Genomic DNA, 21,837 nt, shown 5'->3' on the forward strand with positions numbered 1-21,837 from the left:
AGTGCTAGCTTCAAATCCATGCCAATGCTGAATATTTCATCAGATTACGTAGCTTTTGTCACTCTTAAATACCATGTTCTTTTGGACCACCTTATTTAGACTCGTGGCCTTACTTTGCCAGTCTCCTTTGAATATGTTTTGCAATTGTTTGACTCTAGTAAGAAGGCTAATGTTAGGTGGCGCAATGGCCTCTCCTATTGGAACAGACACTGAAAAGCACAGGGTATGTCTACTCTATAGGATAAGGCCGAATTAAGATATGCAACTTCAGCTACGTTAATTGCATAGCTGAAGTCAAAGTACCTTAACTTGACTTTTGGCACTGTCCACACTGCAGGAACTCGAAAGGAGAACACTCTCCTTTCAACTTCCTTTACTCCTTGTGGAAGCAGGACTACTGGAATAGACCGGAGTGCTCCTGTCAGTTTGAATTAGTGTGTCTTCACTAGACCTGCTAATTTGAGCCCTGGAAGATCGACAGCGGCAGCTTCTTTCTTCTCTGTAGTGTAGACACACCCACAAAGAGCAATGGAGCATGAGTGACCAGATTAAATACATAATTAGGCTACGTCTACACTGGCAGGATTTTCCGGAAATGCTTTTAACAGAGAAGTTTTCTGTTAAAAGCATTTCCTGAAAAGCGCGTCTAAATTGGCAGGACGCTTTTCCGGAAAAGCACTTTTTCTGGAAAAGCGTCCATGGCCAATCTAGACGTGCTTTTCTGCAAAAAAGCCCCGATCATCATTTTCGCGATCGGGGCTTTTTTGCGGAAAACACTACTGTGTTGTCTACACTGGCCCTTTTCCGGAACAGTTTTCCGGAAAAAGACTTTTGCCCAAATGGGAGCAGCATAGTTTTTCCGGAAAAGCACTGATGATTTTACATTAGATCGTCAGTGCTTTTCCGGAAATTCAAGCGGCCAGTGTAGACAGCTGGCAAGTTTTTCCGGAAAAGCTGCTGATTTTCCGGAATAACTTGCCAGTGTAGACAGCCTTAATGTAATCAAAAACCAGCTCAATCTGCCCCAAACTGCTGGATCTGGATTCACACCCTGCTTGATCCAACACTGACTGGAAAACTTGCCTCATTCTGCTGCAGCTTTATACATGGAGGCTACGTCTACACTGGCCCCTTTTCCGGAAGGGGCATGTAAATTTCACCAGTCGTCGTAGGGAAATCCGCGGGGGATTTAAATATCCCCCGCGGCATTTAAATAAAAATGTCCGCCGCTTTTTTCCGGCTTTTAAAAAAGCCGGAAAAGAGCGTCTACACTGGCCCCGATCCTCCGGAAAAAGTGCCCTTTTCCGGAGGGTCTTATTCCTACTTTGAAGGGCACTTTTTCCGGAGGATCGGTGCGCCGGAGGCTGATCCTGGCAGAAACCACCATGGTCGGGGACCTCCTGGACTACGACAGGGGGGACTGGGTGGATCCCCGAGCGCTCGCTCAACGCATGGGGCTCTCCACCCTTCGAACCCCCCTGCGCCTACTCCAGGAGGTGAAGGCGGCTTTGTCGCAGCCCGCTCGCGATCTCCTACAGAGAGCCCTGCGAGAGGGAACGCTCCGCCCCTCCCCTCCTGCAAAGCCTCCGTCCCTCTTTATTGGGCCCCTGCCCCGCGGGCCCCCCCGGCCTCCCCACCCTTGGACCCCCAGCCGGCTGCAAAATCTGCAGCCGGTCTGTTTCCGGACCGCGCCCAGGGAACAGCTGTACACGCTCGTGCTCCACGCTTTGCATTTCCCCACCCTCGTGTCCCGCCCCGATACAAAGTGGCGGGACTACCTCAGACCTATAGAGGGTGGGGAACCCCGATGGGCCAGTGTTTATTCGACCTTAATTCCGCGGCCCGTCGGGGACATCAGTTGGCGGCTCCTTCACGGGGCTGTGAGCACGGGCGTGTACTTGGCGCGGTTCACCCCTATCCCAGACACCTGCCCCTCTTGCGGCGTGAGGGAGAACCTGGCGCACGCCTACCTTGAATGCGCCAGGTTGCAGCCCCTATTCCGGCTCCTCCAGAACCTCTTATTGAGGTTCTGGCTGCACTTTTCCCCTCACCTTTTTATTTATGCACACCCAATCCGTGGCCCCACAAAGTCGCGAGACCTCCTCGTCAACCTCCTCCTAGCCCTAGCGAAAGTTGCCATCTTTAATAGCAGGAGGAGGATGCTAGACGAGGGGGTTCTCTGCGACTGTGGGGCCTATTTCCGCTCCTCCCTCGTGTCACGAATCCGGGCAGAGTTCCTCTGGGCGGCGTCCACTGGCTCCATCGACAGCTTTGAGGAGCAGTGGGCGCTGTCCGGGGTTCTCTGCTCGGTGTCCCCATCCGGCTCCCTTATTTTGAACCTTTAGCCCGCACTCCTTGATCCTTTAGTCATTATTTGTCCCAAGCAATCAATTGAACATGGGTCCAGTGTCCCTCCCATAAGGTTGGGGAGGGGCTTTTAGGGTTTTATGATTTCAAATAGGCTCTCTCTCTCACATGACTGTCCAGTTGCCCCTCTTTACTCCAGCAGTGATTTTATGTCTCTACCAGCTGCTCTGGGTCCCCAAACCGACCTGCTTGCACTACTGGGGAGGCACTCATGACTACCCTTGCAACTTCCCTTTACTCCTCCCCGCCCCCCCCCCCCCCCGGACACACACACACACACTTCCCTAGATAGAAGTCAGTTTTCTGCCGCCAAGCAAAGAACTGTGCAGGAGGCAGGAATTACCCCCAGATGAGGGTTACGGGGTCAGCTCTCAGCCCAGCTGAGAACAGGCTCATCATCCTCCAACCAACAGAGGGCGCAACACGGTTTCAGCCACAGCTAGACCCATTGTTGCCCATGCGCTTTTCTGCTTTAAAAAGCTCCACCCCTACGAGCGTCGCTCGTTGTCTACTTTGCGCGTGCGCTCTTTTCCTGCCTCGTCTTCTCGCGCATGCGTCTTTTTCGCTCTAGTCGGCTCCCGCGGACCTCGGAGGACGGTGAGCCGGGGACAAGATGGCCGCCTCCTCCGTGTGTCGGGCCGGCTGTGCCGCGGGCCGGGCTCTGCTGCGGGGCTCCCGCTCCTCGGTGAGTGGCCGCGCGCCTCTGCCCCGCCGGGCCCGGGGGAGGAGATGGGGCCGGGGTCGGGGCAGGCTCGGGCGCCCGGGCCGCTGCGAAGGTCACAGGGACGGCCCGGGCCTGGCTCTGGCGGGGACGGGGCGGAGCGATGGGGGGGCGCTGCGGGGCCGTTCCCCTGCAGGGCACCGGTTCGCGGCGACTTCTCCCAGGGCGGGGGTCGCGGGACGGAGCGGAGGAGCCGGGCCCGGGGCGCGGGGAGAGGGCGCCGCTGCCAGACGGGGGCAGGGCCAAGGCCCGGGCGGGTCCGGCCTCCCCTAGTGCCAGAGCCTCGCTGCCCCCACGACGGGACCCCGCTGCCCTGCCGCGCTGCTGCTGTTTCTTGCTCTGTTAGATCGGGCAACGCAGGCAGCTAAACCTACAGAGCTTCTGTTCTCCCGCTGCTGCCCCGTGTCCCCTTCCGCCCGCATCGGGCAGGGATCCGGCCAGAGATGCGGAAACGATTTGTTGAGGAGGGGGGGCTGAGCCATTGAACCAACCTGTAAACCCTGCATGGGATGGACACCACTTCAGGGGCTGCAGCAGTTCCCTTACTCCCAGCATTCAGCTAGCATAGAAGGAGATAAAAGCTTGGAGAGCGGTTTTGTTGAAGGACACCAGGTTCTTGTGCTGGGGTGTTGTCTACATTAGGGAGGCTTTGCTCTAGATTCTGAGGTCTCTGGCTGAGAGATCTCCCAGACATCTAGTATTTCCTGATTAAAATCATTCAGTGTATGTTAAAATGGATGCAGTTTCTGATGCTGTGCAGGAGCAAAATACTGCACCTTCTGTTTCATTTCCATACTCTCAAATCATGCTACCCAATTTGGAGTCTAAAGAAATTTTCAAAATATGAAGACAAGCCCCTAAAAATTTAAGAAGTTGTAGCTGAGGGAGGAAAATGGATAAAAGAATAATAATGATGTAGCAAGGATACTTTTTTTAAAAGCCTTCTTTATTCTGAAGGTGTTATAATTATTTGAATTAGGGAGTTTACCCAGGATGGGAAGGGAATTTCAGGGAACAAATTTCTTGCCTTATAGCCCACTGAAGCAAAGGTCTGATCATTCAACAGTGATCATGTCAGTATAATGTCAATCAGTTTTTAAAATTGGGTAAATGAATTGCTAAACCTGCCCTGAGTTCTCCTGTGGAACTTTATCGTTTTATAGTTTTCCTATTTTGAAAATGTTTCCCTTTTGCTGAGTGTGCAATTCACATGTGCAAGAGCTAGTTATTCAGGTGACCCAGTGTAGCAGACAATGCAAAGTACTATCAGTATGCACAGAACCAACTGTCACAGATCCAGAGGATCCCTGCTATGCCTCCAACTTTGGAACAATCACCAGGAGGAATCTGTTCAGTGTGCCATATCCTCTTTGGGTGTCTCCCTTCTTCAGAGCAGTCTATGCTGCCTCTTTACAGTGAATCTCTGTGGCTTCAGCACTCCTGCTTCATACTGTAAGCTCTTGTTTAGCGAGTCCAACTGAGGGAAACCCTTGGTAGAGGCTATGGATGTTACATTTCGATTAGTCAATGGGGGGGGGGGGGTGGCGCGGGGCACTTGCTATCCTGCAGTGCCTCTCCCTTTGAAAGGTACAAGAGCTAAGGGCAGCTCCTGTACATTTCAAAGGGAGTCACAGCAGTCTGGATGCTTCTTAGTGCTGGGAGGAACTGGCTTTTAAGCTGGCTCCCCCCAGCACTGGCTCCTGCTTCTCCTCCTTACTGCCTCTCTCTGATAGAGGGGGTGGGAAGTGACTAGTCGAGTGACTACTTGACTATCCAGTAAGCTTATGCTTATTGGGTAGTTGACTTGTCACTTACATCCCTAGTGGAGACTTGTATGCATTTCAGGAAGTAATGCACCTTAGTAGGTATTTATAGTGATGCCCAAACAGCATTGTCAGAACTCAGAATGCTCAGTTTTATTATTGAACTTGAACACATCATTGGAAGTCCTTAAGTTAGCAAAGAGAACTGAAGGTTAAAGCATAGTTTGTCCACTCTGGTTAGCCAAGAACCCAGCCAAACCGTAGTGAACACCCATGTTCAGGCTCTGTGTGCCCCACCCTCAACTCCACCTCATCTTGGTCATTTCCAGCTGAGATCCCCTATTCCTTCCAGCAGCTGACTGTTATCCCACCCACCTCACTCCTTCCCAGTCTTTGCTCACAATCTGTGGGATTTTGCTGTGCTATCCTGCTGAGGTGGGGAAAGCCACCTCCGTGTGGGTCCTTGGCTGCTGAGTGTCATTGTCTTGGTGATTGGATTTGCCATTGATATGGAGTTCGTGATGGCCAGTCTTTTTAATGACCCATTCAAGCTCAGTCAGTTAGGCAGCAGTCACCTATGTCTTTGAGGGCCTAGACTTAAAACACTGCTGCCTAGACTTAAAACACTGCTGCGCTGCTTCAGTGAAGATGCTGTCTATGTTGTCAGGGAGGGGATCTCCCATCAGATTAGTTAATTCATCTCCTTGACTGTTAGTGCTGTCTACTCTAGGAAGTTAGGTTGGTTTACCTGTGTCACTTAGGTGTGTGGATTTTTCACACCTCTGAAATGTGTACCTACCATGAGAATAGATAGTCATCTATCCTACTCCACCTGTCGAGCCATGTGAAATATAGGGAATACAGGTACATAGGACTCATCAAAGTACAGGAAACCCTTGCTATTCACGGTGGATGTGCTGCTGGCCTCAGCTTGAATTTGCAAATACTGGGAGCTGTGCGGGCCCAGTAGCTCCTGGCCCGTGCTGCCCCCCCCCCCTTACCTCACAAGACAGGAGACACCCAAGAATATGTGGAATCGCAAAGAGCAATTCAGTTAATCATGAGGGTCTCTACTACAGAAAATTTCCTCTTTATCACAAACTGTAAAAAACAAGAGAAAATATTTCTTAACTTTAGAATCTTTCTCCTCCTTCATTTCAGTGTTAAACTTTTAGTCTTCGTTTTCAAATATCTGCATAATTCTTCACCCTTTCCTTCTTATTGGCCCATATTTTATGTTGCCCATCTATCCCTTCTTTTCTGCTGGTGAAACCACCCTCAACTCCATTTTTGTCTGATTCTTCCATGAGTAGCTGCATGCCTGTTTCAATTTTCCAGCATTTCAGGCTGTGCTGTGAGGGAGCCTCCTCTTTTACAGTGGTGCTTGGGATCTCATTTCGTATCTCTCTTCCTCCCTTCCCCAGCTGCAGTTCTCCCTCCCATCATGCCCATGTTGTGTCAGCTATTTTTAGTAAAAGTTAAGGGCAGGTCAGGGGTTTCTGTGAATTTTTGTTTCTGTGACCTGTCCTTGACTTTTACTAAAAATAACCATGACAAAATCTTAACCTTAATAAATGGTCACACTCAGTTAAAACCAAAGGAACAGGTCTCAAATAAAAATGGGATTTGCACTACCAAGGACTGTGAATTTGAAGTGACACAGATGAATTTTAATCTGCTCCTTATATTGTAAATTCTTACATTGTAAGTAGCCGCTGGAAAGAACCAAGATCTATGTATCACTTTCATTGTGTTACTCTTAAAATGGAGAGGATGTGTGTATGTGCTACACTTAGTACAGATGTGTATATATACATACATACATACATACTAGGGATGTTCAATTTAGATTAATTAGCTAATCAAATAGTCAATGGGATTTCCATAGACTATTCGATAGTCGATAAGGGCGCCTCTGTCTTTGAACTGTAGCAAGAGCTCTGCTGGGTTTTGCTACAGTTCAAAAGCAGAAGCCCCGCAGTGCCAACTGGGGACTCCCCCGCTGGTCCCATGCTCCCTGCAGCACCTGAGCCTTTGAAATGTACAAGAGCCCAGCCTCTTGTATATTTCAAAAGCAGAATCACAGCGGGACTGGGTGCGAGCAAAGACTGCTTTAGTCCCCACTTGCGCCGTTTCCGCTATGCCTCTGCCTCTCCTGTCCCCTGCGGAGACAGTGCTGGGGGAAACAGCTCCTGCTCCCCCCACCCTTGCCTCTCTCTGATAGAGGCAGCAAGGCGGGGGAAGTGACTAGTCGCATTACTAGTCAACTATCCGATAAGCTTATGCTTATCAGCAGGGCTCGACAAATAATACAGTCTACTCGCCCATGGCGAGTAGATTGTAACCCGGAAGAGCCAGGTTTGGCCGATCTGCGCATGCGCAGATTGCCGGACAGCGCGGTTCGGCGAGCTCTGCTTATCGGATAGTTGACTAGTTGCTTACATCCTTAATACATACACACTTTGTGGGATGAGTGTTTGGTTCTCTCCCACACATACACTAGGGATGTTAAATTTAAATTAATCAGCTAATTGTATAGTCGATGATGGAAATTCCATCGACTACTCGATTTGTCGATAAGGTGTGAAGGGGGACTCTTACTACATTTTAAAGGCAGAAGAGCAGCGGGGACTCAAGCAGTCCCCGCTTGCCTGTGGTTCCGTCTCCCATTTCAAAGGAAGAGGCACAGCAGTCAGGCTTGTGCAAGCAGGGACTGCTTCAGTCCCCACTCGTGCTGTTTCTCTGCTGCGCCTCTACTTCACTGCCTTCCTGTCCCCTCCCCTCCTCCACCTGTGGAGATGGTGCTGGGGGGAACCAGCTTAAAAGCTCTTAAGCCGGTTCCCCCCAGCACTGGCTCCTGCTCCCCCTCGCCTGCTGCCTCTCTCTGATAGAGGCAGCAAGGCAGGGGGAGTGACTGGTCGAATCACTATTCGACTGCCCATTAAGCACATGCTTGCATCCCTAACACACACACTGAGTTTATGAACCCAGAGATCTTAGAATCTTGTACATCTTATTTAAAATATATAGGTTGGGGGTGTGGGTGGGTGGGGGTGTGGGTGGCTGTGTATTCGGTCTGCAACATAATGTGACTCTTGGCAATCTGTGTGAAGCTGTTATAGTGTGGGTTGCTGTTTGATGGTGGCTTTCTCTTCAGCCAGCCTTGATAAGTTTGATGAGAAATCGAGGGGCAGCTACCTATGCTCAGGCACTCCATAACATTCCAGAGACCCACGTTACCTCTCTGGACAATGGCCTCCGTGTGGCTTCTGAGGATTCTGGCCAGCCTACATGCACAGTAAGTTTAAGATGGATTTGGATTTGTTCACTGTTAGGTCAGTTCCAGTAACGAATTGGTCTTTCAAAGAAGACCACCTCATGTTGAAACTAAGGGTAGCAGTAGATTCAGCCGTTTGTGCTTACCTGTCCGTGGCTCTGGGCAAATGGAAATAAAAGGCACAGCTTGCTCTGGAATAAGTTGACACATTTCTCAAGTCCATTGATGCGCTCATGCTCTGCCCTGATCTCCCACCCATATTTGTATGGAAGTAGTTTTCAGACTTGCTTCCACTTAACTATGACACCCATTTGTTACTTAACACATCTTTGATAAAATTAAGAAAACAGTTCTTAAGTTGCTAGATATATGATGTAAATGGATCCTAAAAAAAAAAGGAAACAGTACCAATCCTGCAATGCTTGTGGTCGGTATGTCCTGCTACTAGCTGTAGGTTGTCCTTACATTCCTGATATTACAGTTGTGACAAACTAACGTATATTGTTATTTATATTTCCTAATTGTCTTTATTGAGCTCATCTCCCTTTTGTTAGGTGGGTCTGTGGATTGGGGTAGGTAGCCGTTACGAAACTGAGAAGAACAATGGAGCTGGATACTTCGTGGAACATCTGGCGTTCAAGGTGAGAAGACACTCTAGATCTAGTACTTTTCATGGTACTTGACCCTCTCCAGATACTTATGATCAGACTGTCACTCTGAGCTCTCTAAGCTTTTCTGTCTAATTTACAGATGGCTCTGATTTCTATAGGTCAAAAATGTTAGAACATTGGATTTTTTCCACTTGCCACTGCTTTGGATATTTGGGCAGCAAAACATGAATGCACATCACTGTGTAAATTGGAGGAAAAATTACCTTCAGCTCTTCAGGGCAGGAAATGTCTTTATATATCATATTGCTTAGCAGAATAAGATCCCAGTCCTAATCTGGGCCTCTGGATTCCATTGTAATACAAATAAGAGGCTGTTTTAGGTACCTATAAGGGCACAATAAAAGCTCAAGCTGCCCTCTATGTAAAAAGACATTTTATCTGTGAATGTGCCCTGAATCTTTGTATTGACTTTTAGTCCGTGTTCAAGGAACTCTGTTCTTGCCACTGCCCAGGGAATTTGTGCCAAATTCTCTAGTGTTTCCCATGCTAGTCATGGAATGGTATTAACTGGCTCTAAGCAGGGGACTGACCAGTCAGTGGCATTAAAATCAATGGCAGTGCTGAATGCAAGGAGACTGTGCAGAGGTCCTTGTGACTGACGATTGCGTAGAAGAACTGTTCAGGAAAGTATTTTAAACAATGCACTTTGTGTTAAAAAAAAAAAAAAACCCAAACTTTCAGCTTCTGTTTAAAACAAAAACACTAATTTATTTACCCCTAATATTTACATAGAATTGAGTGATAGTGTAACTGACTCCCTCCCTACCCCTGGCACTGCTGCCTCTGAAACAGCGGCAGCGGTTGGGGGGCAGGCAGCTCTGCAGGAGCTGGTATGCGCAGGGAGTTGGATTAAAAGCCAACTCCCTGCATGCAGTGGCTCCTGTGGAGCTGCCTCTACCCCATGCATGTAAATGTGTACCTGATGCAAATTTTAGCAGTACACGTTTACCAAAATAAACACATTTTAAAATCCCTTAAGTGCATATATGATGCATATAATATGAAAACTACGAAAAATGAAGCACTCTCCTTCGCTGCAAACTACATGACTAGCAAAGCAAAATGCTGCTCAAAATTTGAATACATGACAAGTTGGAGACACTACTGATCTTGCAGTAACTCATTTACAGGACGCGCTTGTATTGAGAACTTAGACAAGTTGGATCTCTCTGTTCCGGCACCCTCGGGACCTGAGCAGTCCAGAACAAGGGAGTTTGCTGGACCAGGGGAGGTTAGGCTTCTGGGCTCTCCCAGGGCTCCCCTCCCAGCTGCTGGTCCCCCTCCCCCAGTGGGGCTTCACTGGGCCTGCAGGCTGTTGGCCACCAGACTTGTTCAGTTCCCAGTTGCTGACAAGCTCTGCAGCTGGGGATCTTGGGTACAGGGACACACTGGTCCAGCAGCATCCATGGCCTGGACCTGGGAGGTTTAACTTGTATTCATATATTGAGCCCATATTAAATGAACAGTACTATAAATAACAGAACTTTCTTCATAGCTGAGAGTCTATAGCCTTTCTGATAAAGCACTATTTGCTGAGCAACACTTTTTTAGTGCAAGCAGGCCTTCCTGCTTAATAGTGGACACTATGGTAGCTTTCACTGGGAGATCAGTCTCACTTCATCGTGACCAGCATTTTTAGGGCCTTCTGAAAATTGTATTTGTCCTCATTAGTACTTATTGGTATCCAGTGGGATTGAAATTGATTATTCATAGCTACTTCTAAAGTGGATCCCTGAGTTGTGTGAAGATCTGTGTCATTAATTTGGTTCCTTAGTTGACAGGGAAAAACCTAGCTAGTTTCTAGCTAAATTTGTTTCTTTTAGGGCACAAAGAAACAGCCTTGTGCTGCTTTTGAAAAGGAGGTGGAGAATATGGGTGCTCACCTCAACGGTTACACCTCCCGGGAGCAGACTGCGTACTTCGTGAAAGCCCTGTCCAAAGACCTGCCCAAAGGTAGTGTGACCATTAAACTATTAAGTCTCTGATATAGAGTCTGAGGGCGCACAGTTGCTTATTTTAAATGTCTCTTGTTATAGCATTAACTCAGTTATTAAAGATCAGAAAAGCTCAGTGGAGCTCCTGTGGGTTCTGTTTTCAGTGCAGCTCCATGTTGCCATATACAGATTTCAGTTTATCGTTCCTGTCTTCTGGGAAGTATTGTTTGCCTATAATAGCAAGGCCTGTAGGACTGGTTATAACTAACCATAGACGTAACAAGCTTTCTGCCCGTGTCCTATGCATTTTACTCCTGACATGCTGTACCCTCAGCTATTCCATTTTGAGAAGTCACACTATATTGCCAGTGTATGGACCCTCTGAACTACGTAGTTTCTGTATCAGTGTTGTTATACCTCTCAAATGCAAAATGTTTTGCCAAACGGAGAATTTATTTTTCATGTGGGAATTTTCACATGTTGAAACCATTCCACTTTATCTGTGTTGTGACCTGATGGAGCTTTGAATCTAGATGAACAGCTAGTACACTTACTCATTTTGCCCCACATGTCCTGTAGGGATGTGAACGACTAGTTGACTATCAAATAAGCAAATGCTTATCGGATAGTCGACACGCTAGTCAACTAGTTGCTCCCCCACCCCCACTGGCTGCCTCTATCAGAGGCAGCAAGTGAGGGGGAGGGATGTGGGGGTGCTTCAAGGAAGCAGCTCCACGTGGAGCCCCAGATCTGCCACTTTGAAACACTGTGTGCAGCCTGGGGTCAGCTGGGGACTGAGTCCTCAGCCGATCCCAGCTCCTCAGAGTCCCCAGCTGACCCCGCTCCATGTGGTGCTGCTTCTTTGAAATGCTGCAGGGATCACGGGGCCAGTGGCAGATTGCTTGAGTCCCCGCAGTGCTTTCACCTTAGTGTAGCATCAGCCCTGGGTCTGTTGCTGCACTTCAGAGGTGGAGGCGCCCTTATTGACAAATCGAATAGTCAATGCAAATTACATTGACTATTCAACTAGCCATTAAAATCTAAATGTAACATCCCTAATATCCTGTCCCATCTTAGTCTCCTACATTTCTGCTTTTTCCAGAGTCCTGGCAGAGTGTTTATTCCTGTCCATACCCTTTTCTTCTCCAAATTTTGACCTGTCTTCAGTTTTCTGCTGCATTTTGTAGCGGCCAGGTAAAGGAATTGCTGAGTGTGTGTGTATGTGTGTCTTGTAGCTGTCGAGATTCTGGCTGACATTGTGCAGAACTGCAGCCTGGAGGATTCTCAGATCGAGAAGCAACGGAACACCATCCTTCAGGAAATGCAAGAAATTGACAGTAACTTGACAGATGTAATCTTTGATTATCTTCATGCTACTGCTTTCCAAGGCACTGCCTTGAGCCACACCGTCGAGGGAACTTCTGAGAACATCAAGTGAGCATCAAACCCGTTTTAAGTCTGGGGTATAATATACATCCAAGGATGGTCCCTCTTCCACTGATAAACTTAATTCTTGGGAGCACACAGTTCCAGTTATGGCTCACTGACCTTGATAAAAGGGGAGCTGCATAATACTACATGCATGAGGGTGAAAAGTACTAGTAAAGCACATCAGCAGCCAAAGTACTTGGAAGCGAATCCATTTACATACAGTAAGTGGTGCTGTACATGGGTCTGATCTGTTCATCATAGATTTACATTTTTTGTCTTGACTCTGCTTCCCACTGCTGGTGACAGATACTGTATTAGTTCTGGAGTCTGAAGTCATGTTGCCCATGGATAGGCCTAGCATGAATAATACTACACAAGTTTCTCTCATGTATTTTCCACCATTGTGCCTCAGCCCTCACTAGGGGGATTGACCATTTAGGTCAGGAGTATAGCCCTCTCTTATACATACTCTTATCAACCTCTCTTTTCCATACCTGGATTGTTGAGAGATTAAAATGTTGTGTATGCTTTTTAGGAAGCTGACTCGTGCTGATCTAGCTACATACATTGACACTCACTACAAGGCCCCTCGCATGGTCCTGGCAGCTGCTGGAGGTAAGTGCTAATTTCCTGGACTCTAGGAGAGGGATTCTTAGGAAATTTTTGAGCAGTCTCAGGTGCAGCCACCAAGCCTGGCTGGTGGCTGCTCTGGCACTTTTTCTTAAAATACTTCAGGAAAAACAAAATAATGTGCACATATACATGTTCAAAGCATTGTTGAGGCAAACTCAATAATAAAAATGGTCTGTCTCCCTTACTGGACCTAAACAAAATAGAAACACAACTAAGATGCTTTACATGTTCTTGTCTTTTGTTGTGCCTTTTGCTTTGTCTGTTTTTATTGTTTGCTAGCTACCAAGTCTACTGCTGTGAAAAGCTGATATTTATATGATTGTTTTATATCATTTTTCACAGAAGCAGACTTGTTAGTAGGGTGGGAAGTAGTGAAAAGTGATATTAACACACATACAAGTATCATTTTCAGTGCTGATTTACTCAGCCCCAGCACGTGGGGCGGGGGGAGGGGGATTAAGCCCTGGATGGAGAGGCGGGGAGAGATGCAGTGGGGGCTGAAGGTGATGGATGGGGAAGAGAGGCTGGAGGAGACAGCAGGGACCAGAAGTGATGGAGGGGAGAGCCAGAGCGATGGAGCCCCCACTGGCACCCAAAGCTCTGGAGCTTGGGACCAGAGCTGCCGCCATGTGTCTGAAGAATGCAGTGGGAGCAAGGAATGGTGGGGGCACGGTGAGGGTGGAGATGGAGGAGGCCCAGGAGCGATGGACAAGGGGTAGTGAACCTGGGCTGGCAATGCTGCTGGGGCTGGATCCTGAGGCCCTGTGTCCAGAGCCAGTGGGGAATGGAGCCCACTGCCAGATGGCCGGAGCCCAGGGCTGTAGAAGGCAGCAGGGTTAGTAGTGAGGTGGGAGCTGGAGCTCACTGCCATTGGGCTGGGGCTGGAAGCCCAGCTCTTCCTCCCCTCCCCCCCCCCCAGATGTGGAACTCACACCAGTTGTCTGTTTCTCTAGCCTAGCCTCTCTGGTTCTAAAGGGGGGGCAGGACTTACTCCCTGTTGGCAGCTCTGGGGAAGGGTTGCGGCTTCCATGCATGTCCCTTCTCCTCCCTCCCCCATCACTGCCCAGGAGGCTGTGGCCACAAGAAAAACCTCTGATTGCTGAAGGTAGCTATGGTGGCCACATTTGAGAAACCATGCTCTAGGAAATCTTGGTATGTTAACATTGAATTTTAGATTCCAGTGGGCTTTCTCTCATAGTACATAACATTCGTTTTTTCTTTGTTTCAGAGGCTCAGGCATCTGTACTGATGTTTTTCCTTCTGTTCCTCTTCCCAGGTGTTTCCCACGATGAGCTGGTAGATCTTGCCAGGCAGCACTTGAGTGCAATTCCCTTTCAGTACAAGGAGGATGCCGTGCCTGTCCTCCTGCCCTGCCGTTTCACTGGGAGTGAGGTAAATTCTTGTCAACAGCCAATTGCTTTGAGTACAAAGCGTACATTTGTGAACTGAGTTCCTGATCGCTTAGGGGATGCTTGTAGGTTAGTTCTTTATATGAGCGGATGGCACCTCAGTCCTGACTTACAGCAGGTCCTGCTGTCTAGTCTTAAGACCCTACACAGCTCTGCCAGGCTTGTGATACTTTGGTTGTAAATCCATTAGGAACTTGCTGAGGCTAGTACATTCATTTGTGACCCAGTGGAGTCTAGAAACCAGACGCATCTGGTAACATGATGGGTACGTTACTTGCAGATGACAGACTAGCTGTCTCTGTCCATATCAGCACCAGATCCCCAATTTTATCAACCCCTGCTTTGCACAAGGCTCTGGAGAGAAGGCCACAGCGCTCACTCTGCTCTTGCCATGCCCCTTGATGTTTTTCAGATCCGTGTCAGAGATGATGCCTTACCCTTGGCTCATGTTGCTATTGCAGTGGAAGGGCCGGGATGGTCTAATCCAGACAACGTTGCCCTCCTTATAGCTAACTCAATCATAGGGCGCTATGACCGCACCTTTGGAGGTGGTAAGGTAAGAGACTTGGGAGCATGGCATGAGTAGGTAGCTATAGTGCCTGAACATTGCTGTATATAATACCAGAAGATTTACCTGGTTTTGCTCAGGTCCTTAACTCATTTTTTGTTTTTCTTCACTTAAATCGTTGCTCTGGGGTGGGGATGAAGGGTTGAATATGTCAGCTGCCCTGAGGAGAGAGGACTAGCCCAGCCCTTTCTCACTCTAGCAGTTTGGAACCAGATGAGAAGCCACCTCTCCATGGCCACTGCAGATCCATAGGGCACAGCTGGGAGAGGGGTGCATGTCCCCCAACTAGGGGAGATCCAGGTTTGTCTGCTCCTGCGTTCCCCAGGCAGTATGAGGAGTGAAGCCAGCTGTGTACTTCCCCTCGCTTCCTGACAAAGTGAAACAGCCAGCAGTGTCTCTATACAAATAAGGGAGGGGGAAGGTTTCCCCTGCCCTCCCTAAAGGGTGCCTGGGGAGTGGGATGCTCGGGGCTGGGGCAGTCCCAGACTGGAGGGAGGAGGGGAAGGGAAGGGGTGTCCCCAGCCAACCCCTTTCATCTGCCTGGGGATTCTCTCTCTTTTCTGTATTGTTTTATGCATCCCCATTCACATGGGGGTAGGGGAGCTTCAGCCCCCTCCTCTCTCCCTGCACAACTGAACCCTTACGTTGCTTAAGTTATGATCAGAGAAAGCTGCATACCAAGTTTGGTGGTCCTAGCCCGGGGTGGGCAATAATTTTCACATGGGAGCCACTTAATGAATTTTGGCACTTAGTCAAGGGCCAGCTCCATCCCTGGAAGGGGCAGGACCTGAGATGAAAGGGGCAGGACTGGGGACTAGCCTCCCCTCAGAGTTGTCTGGGGCTGGAGGCTTTGAATTAAAAACCCAGCAAAGGGCTCGTGGCTCCCAGCCCTTGTTGCCTGGAAGCTGCCTGGGTTGCTGCAGCAATTTAAAGGGCTTGCGGCTCCAGTCCCTGCGAGAGTAGCGCTGCAACTGCCGCCTGAGCCACTGCCTGGAAATTCGGTGGCACAGACAGCAGGATATAAATAGAAAGTGGCCAGATACAGTCTGAGGGCCGGGCTGGGTGCAAGTGTTAGGGGGGCTGAATCCAGCCCCTGGGCCGCCTGTAGCCCAGACCTGTCCTAGCTCTTACTGTTTAAGAGTTCTCAGACAGACTGACAGGCTCACTCGCTCAGACAGACTCTCAAGTATATAGGGGTATGTCTACGCTAGCCCCGTAGTGCGAATTAGGGAGGCTAATGTAGGCATTCCAAGTTGCAAATCAAGCCCGGGATTTAAATATCCTGCGCTTGATTTGCATCTTCCCGGATGGTTGCCATTTTTTGAAATTTACAAGTCCGGACTAACTGCCTGCGTCTACACGCGGCAGGGACCTGGTAGTTCGAATTAAAGCCCTAGTTCGAACTACCTGTTGTTCCTCCTGGAATGAGGTTTAACAGATAATTCGAACTACTGGGTCCCTGCCACGTGTAGATGCGGCAACTTCGAATGCCTACATTAGCCTCCCTAGTTTGAACTAGGAGTCTAGTGTAGACATCCCCTTGTATATTGAATTCTGAAATGTTCCCATGAAATGGGGTTTGGCTATGAATCCAGAAGGCAGGGTTCTACTAGGGCTGATCTGGGATACCTCTTGGGCTGGTTGGAGTGTGACTAGGAGGTTGTTCTGGCCCTCTCTGGAGAAAGCTATCTGCAGCTTTCTAGGAGGGGATCACTGCATGGCAGATCCTCAGCTGATCTGGAGGAGGACTGAGCAGGGCAATTTCCAGCAAGATGATCTGAGTGTTCTGTCTTAAGTATCCCTTCCTTAAACTTGTCCTGTGATGCAGAGACAAAATGTTCATTTAGACGTGGCAGTACTTCAGCAGGGCAGGGTAATATGAACCCCTATGATGCAGCACATCTTACAAATGCAGTATGTTGAAGGGACTGCCCCCGAGATGAGCTCTTACATGGCATCCTGTCATGCTCTCTACCCTGTTTGCTCTTCTGACCCTGTAACCACTGGGGCCGGGGAGGGAGGATTTGAACTGTCGGGGAAAGGTGAGCAGTTGAATCAGCGAGGATGTTTATTTCTGTGCAGAATCAATCCAGCAGGCTGGCTACAATTGCTACAGAGAATAAGCTCTGTCACAGTTTCCAGACCTTCAACACTTGCTACTCTGACACAGGCCTCTTTGGGCTCCATTTTGTTTCTGAGACTATGAACGTAGAAGATACGCTGCATTTTGCACAGGGAGAGTGGTGAGTGTGACTTGCCAGTGAGTGATTGTGGTCACTTCCTGTTATGAACGCTGTATCTAGTAGAGAACTTCTGTCCTACAGAGTTCAAGCTTGTGAATGGTCAAGAAGGGTCCTGCTTTCTAGAGTCTATCTCATGTTAATCCTTAGCTGTGGGACTTCCACAACTTCCCTTGGGAAGAAACTCCTCGGACTAGAAGAGAAACGACTCTTGATATCCCACCTGAATCCTCCTTCCCCTGACATCTCTGAATGATGGTGGTGGTCCCTGTTTGTTAGGGTGTGCTAGAGGTTGTTCTAGTGTTGGGCCTCTTATTCCCAAGCAAGGTTGTGCCTTTCACATGCTATGGGAAAGACAATCTGACCATTACCTTATTACACTTAGGAAAGATGACCCGGCCATACATAATGCTTGGACTCAGTCCTCTCAACTGACTGGTAAATGCTTTGGTGTTGGGAACCATTCAGTGCTAGGGTTACAGGGACTTCACATTATCATTTAGCCTTCTTAGAGTTTGATGTGTTGTCCAGCAGTGCCTATAGGTGACAACCGAAATCGGCAAGCCCCTGTGCTAGGAACTGCAAACATGGACAGGAAATACTACTTGTCCCCAGGAGCTAACCACTGAAATAGCCAAGAGACTCTGGGTGGGAGAAAGGGAAGTAAGACTGGTAGGAAACCTTCCAAACTGTGCAGAAACCTCAGGAATTGGAATCCCCGAGCAGTGGCGAACTGTCAGTTGGCAGCATGCCCTAGTCCCTTTGCTATCTTAGTTGTAGCTGCCACGTTGAAGTGACACAGATGCCATTGAGGTGCTCCCAATTGTGACTGCTCACGTAAGGTATTTATCACCCTCTGCCCCCCTCAGCTTCCCCCCCTCCAGTGTGTGCTCTGAGGAGACTTTCATTGAGCTTGAGCCAGTCAGTTTTCTGTGCAAACCATTGCTGAGTTCATAGCCACTGAACAATACGTGGGGAAGGTTATGGCTTGGTGTATTGGTTAGTACCAAGAGGGTTGAGACCTAGTATTCAGTTGTAAGAGTTTAACTGGTTCCAGTTAACAGTTAAACTCCTGGGCTGGCGGTGCTGGGAACCCGTGGGGCTGGCAGAATGTAATGGTGTGACAGATTTGAATTGTAATCAGCTACACAGGTACTAATTTTAACTTTTTTACATCCCTAATATTTAGTTTGTGTAAGAAGTTGAAAATCAAGGGGCAGTGTTAAAAATGAATGTGTGGGGAGGTAATTGCTTCTCATCTTCTACTAGTAGAAGGTCTTTGAAAGCCTCTTATTTCCTCTCTGACTCCTGTTCAGGATGCGTCTGTGCACGAGTGCGACAGATGGGGAGGTGAAGAGAGCCAAGAATATCCTACGGAATGCGCTGGTGGCTCAGCTGGATGGTACGTTCTGATCTAGGGGATAGCTGCTTTGCATGTGTTTGAATAGCTCTTAAGTTCTGGCCCTCCTGGAAAGGAGGACCTCTGACTAGAAGCAAAGAGCTACTGGCAGGCAGTGTATAAAGTTGCTCTTCTGCCCTGATCTTGTGTATCCCCTGTTTCTGTCCTAGAATGCCACCTCAGTTTTTCTAGTTTAATATGCCATGCTGTCCCTGAGCCTTTCCTTAGCAACGGTGGCAGTGCCAAAACAAATCAGGCACCACCCCTTGTGATGCCTGCTAAGGGCAAAGTTGAGACCATCAAACTGGTTTTTGTTATGATCCAAGTCAGGTGTGTACCATGGTTTCCAGAGGTGAAGTCATAATGCATTTCTGTAATCCTCATTGGAGCTTCCTGGGATGGTCTACTAAAGGAGCATGTGGTTGCTGGTTTGTTGGAAACTGATTAGTGGTATTGGCTGTGTGCATACTTTTATCCAAACTGGTGACCATGCTATGACATGCTGGAAGACCTGGCACTATCTTGGTCAAAAACATGAACTTTCCTAATGACTCTGCATCTTTCCCAGGTACTACACCTGTATGTGAAAATATTGGGAGTAATCTCTTGAACTATGGACGCCGTATATCTCTGGCTGAATGGGATGCCAGAATTGCTGTGCGTATCTGTTTTTACTGGAATATTCCTAAACTTACTCCAGCATAAAACCTGCTGCTGAGAAATTGGGCATCTAAAGCAGTTACCTGGTTAATTAGACTTTATCCTTGTGAGTCAAAGGCAGACTATTGTTGCATAACTGAAATATATGTGTATAGTGGGAGCACCAAACCTAGGGCCATATTCGTGGTGTTGTGTTGTCACACTACCTTCCTGTACCCCACATTTAGATGCTGGTTCATCCCTTGTAGATTAGTGCTACAACATATAACCATATTAAGTGACTTGAGCGAAGCATTAGTGATTTGAGCTTATTTGAGTTAATTCACCTCCTATGAGAATGCCAGGGTATAACTACAGCCAGAAAGGTCTCACTAAGTATGTCAGTAAACCTCTAATCAGAAGCCTGAACTAGAAGAGATTCCACCCATAATATTTCACTGACTATCAGAAAGCTGATTCATTAAGTTCTCCTTTGCTTATTCATTTGGCTTTGAGATGGCAGCATTAGAGTAATAGTGGGAGAGAAGCGTTCTTTAACAGATGTTTCAGTGGATCTTCCACAAAGCGCCCCCGCCACTAGACCATATGAAAAAGGGTTTTATTTCCTGGCTCTGTGTGTGTACAATCTCTGGTACTTCTGTAGCACTACATCTAATGCACAACATGAGAGACTGACATAGGTTGTTCATATTCTTAAAGAGGAATTGACTCCTTGCCTGCTCTTGATCATTCCTGTTAGGCTGTGGATTCCAGAATGGTACGGGATGTCTGCAGCAAATACATCTATGACAAATGCCCAGCAGTGGCAGCAATAGGTAAGTGACCTGGTTATAGGCACTGAAGTTGAAAAACAGCCAACATAGGTGAGTCTCTGTTTTTAATGGAGAGCAAAGTGTCTATTTGGTCTCTGGCAGTTTTCTGCATGTTTTGTAGTAAGGTCAGATAAATAGTTAACCAGTTAAACAATGTAACTTTAACCATTAGTGGGCTGGGGCAGCCAGTGTGGAGTTCCACTGGGTCTGTGGAGCAGGTGTTGCAGGGGCTGCTTTGGTATGGCTGTGGCCCTGCCTACTGGCCCAATGCTGCCAAACCTGCTCTGACCTGGGGCAGCTGGCTATCCACTGGAGTTTGGGAAAAGTAATAAGTCTAATGCATACCAGGTAACAGGTTAACCTTTTACATCCTTATTTTGCTGTTTGTTTTGGCTTCTCTCTACCTCTAATTTACCCTCCTGGTAACATCACTACTGTTTTCCCAGCTGTTGTGTGTCAGATGTGCTGAAACGTTCCCTAGAGAGTATGTTCTGAAAATGTAATTAGGCATAGATGCTACGGCAATAGCTTTGGGCTGCTGACCAGCTTCCCGACCAGCTAAAGGCTACAGGGATGTGATTAACAATGGAACTTCAATCTGTGGGTGAGGACTGTAACAGTGCTCTCCAAATGTCATCTCTACTCTGATGGCATCTGTTAATGTAAGAATCAGTGGGTTTAAGTCCTTGCAGAGCTCTCTGGCATGTCTGTCAGTCAGCCAAGGAGATGTTCCCCTTGGGAAACTTGCCCAAGCAGCTTTTCTTCCTTAAGTGTCTGGTGGTTTCCCTTCCTCCACACAGTGATCTCCAAGATTTTGTATGAGCCTTTAAAGTGGCGCTATTAGTAAAAGGGATTTCAAGGCAAAGAGGAAGATGTATTAATTCCCACTAGCCTATTGAAGACTTGTTTCTTTCTACTGGCAGACCACGGTTCCCCTGTAAGGATTTGAGTCTGGGTGGCATCACTGGATCAGAGAGCAGTAGAATTGAGACACTTACATTGGGACTCCTTATTTTATTTCAGTGACTAATTCTCCTCTGCTCACTTAGGTCCCATTGAACAGCTCCCAGATTACAACCGGATCCGCAGCGCCATGTACTGGCTCCGTTTCTAGGCTGTGCCCCCCGTAGAATGGAGATGGAGATGTCTTGGATGTCTTCCACGGGGTGGATCTGTGTGAATCTCTTCAGTGTGACGGTGGCAAGATGGGCATTGCTGTAAGCACTGTACAAACACTTGTTTTCCGAACTGTTAAAACAGAGCCAAATAAATATTATGTAAATGGAGTTGGCTGTCATGAGTGTTCATGGCAAAGTGCCACTGTTGGCTCGGTGGGGGAGCTGAAGTTATTTCATGAACCTCTCCATGTTGGTGACATTGGACCAGCATTAGCACAGGCAAAGGTGTGACTGCAGGATTGTGATAGGATATGCTGTGCTAAGTGATACCTGGAATCATTGCTCTTCCCTTGCACCTTTGCAGAGCAACTTAATCACACAGAGGTGGTTGAAGACTAATAGGGAGACTGTAAGATTGGGGTGCATTCAGCATGGCCATGCAGAAGGAATCTTGCGTTCTGGTATTTGGACCTCTTGTCAATTTCTATAAATCCCCCAGGGTTCCTTTTTCCCTTTAAGGAAAATGGAAAAAAGGTTTTGTTTCCCCCGTCACTGCTATAGCTTGCAGAGACACCTTTCACACTGGTCTAGAAAAGCTCCTTCTCACACCTTGATAAAGTAGCTATAGACAGGACCGTTGTGCACTGGCACCCTTCTGATGGGCACAGATTAGCAGGCTTCACCCCAGGCGTTGCTTAAATCTCTCTCAACATTCTGAGTAAATTGGGCTAAAATTTTGCATTCTGAAAGCAGAGCAGATGAACTGCTGCTACCTTAAAAGCATCAGCATTTAATCTACTGGAAAGATCAGGAGGGAAAGTGATGGAACTGCCG

The 21,837-nt window shown here is 48.0% G+C and overlaps 1 protein-coding gene across 1 annotated transcript; it reads left to right on the forward strand.

Moving 5' to 3' along the window:
• The first annotated feature begins 2,892 nt into the window (after positions 1-2,892).
• Positions 2,893-21,171, forward strand: UQCRC1 (ubiquinol-cytochrome c reductase core protein 1). The gene is made up of 13 exons (XM_075938833.2): positions 2,893-3,052; positions 8,009-8,149; positions 8,683-8,769; positions 10,623-10,752; positions 11,969-12,167; positions 12,700-12,779; positions 14,074-14,189; positions 14,619-14,762; positions 16,857-17,017; positions 18,331-18,416; positions 18,982-19,070; positions 19,813-19,888; positions 20,935-21,171. The coding sequence occupies exons 1-13, from the start codon at positions 2,981-2,983 to the stop codon at positions 20,997-20,999; spliced, it is 1,446 nt and encodes a 481-aa protein (XP_075794948.2). The 5' UTR covers positions 2,893-2,980; the 3' UTR covers positions 21,000-21,171.
• The last annotated feature ends 666 nt before the right edge of the window (positions 21,172-21,837 follow it).

Source organism: Pelodiscus sinensis, chromosome 11, assembly GCF_052426305.1.
Source record: "Pelodiscus sinensis isolate ZL-2025 chromosome 11, ASM5242630v1, whole genome shotgun sequence".
In the NCBI taxonomy this organism is placed as follows: domain Eukaryota; kingdom Metazoa; phylum Chordata; order Testudines; family Trionychidae; genus Pelodiscus; species Pelodiscus sinensis.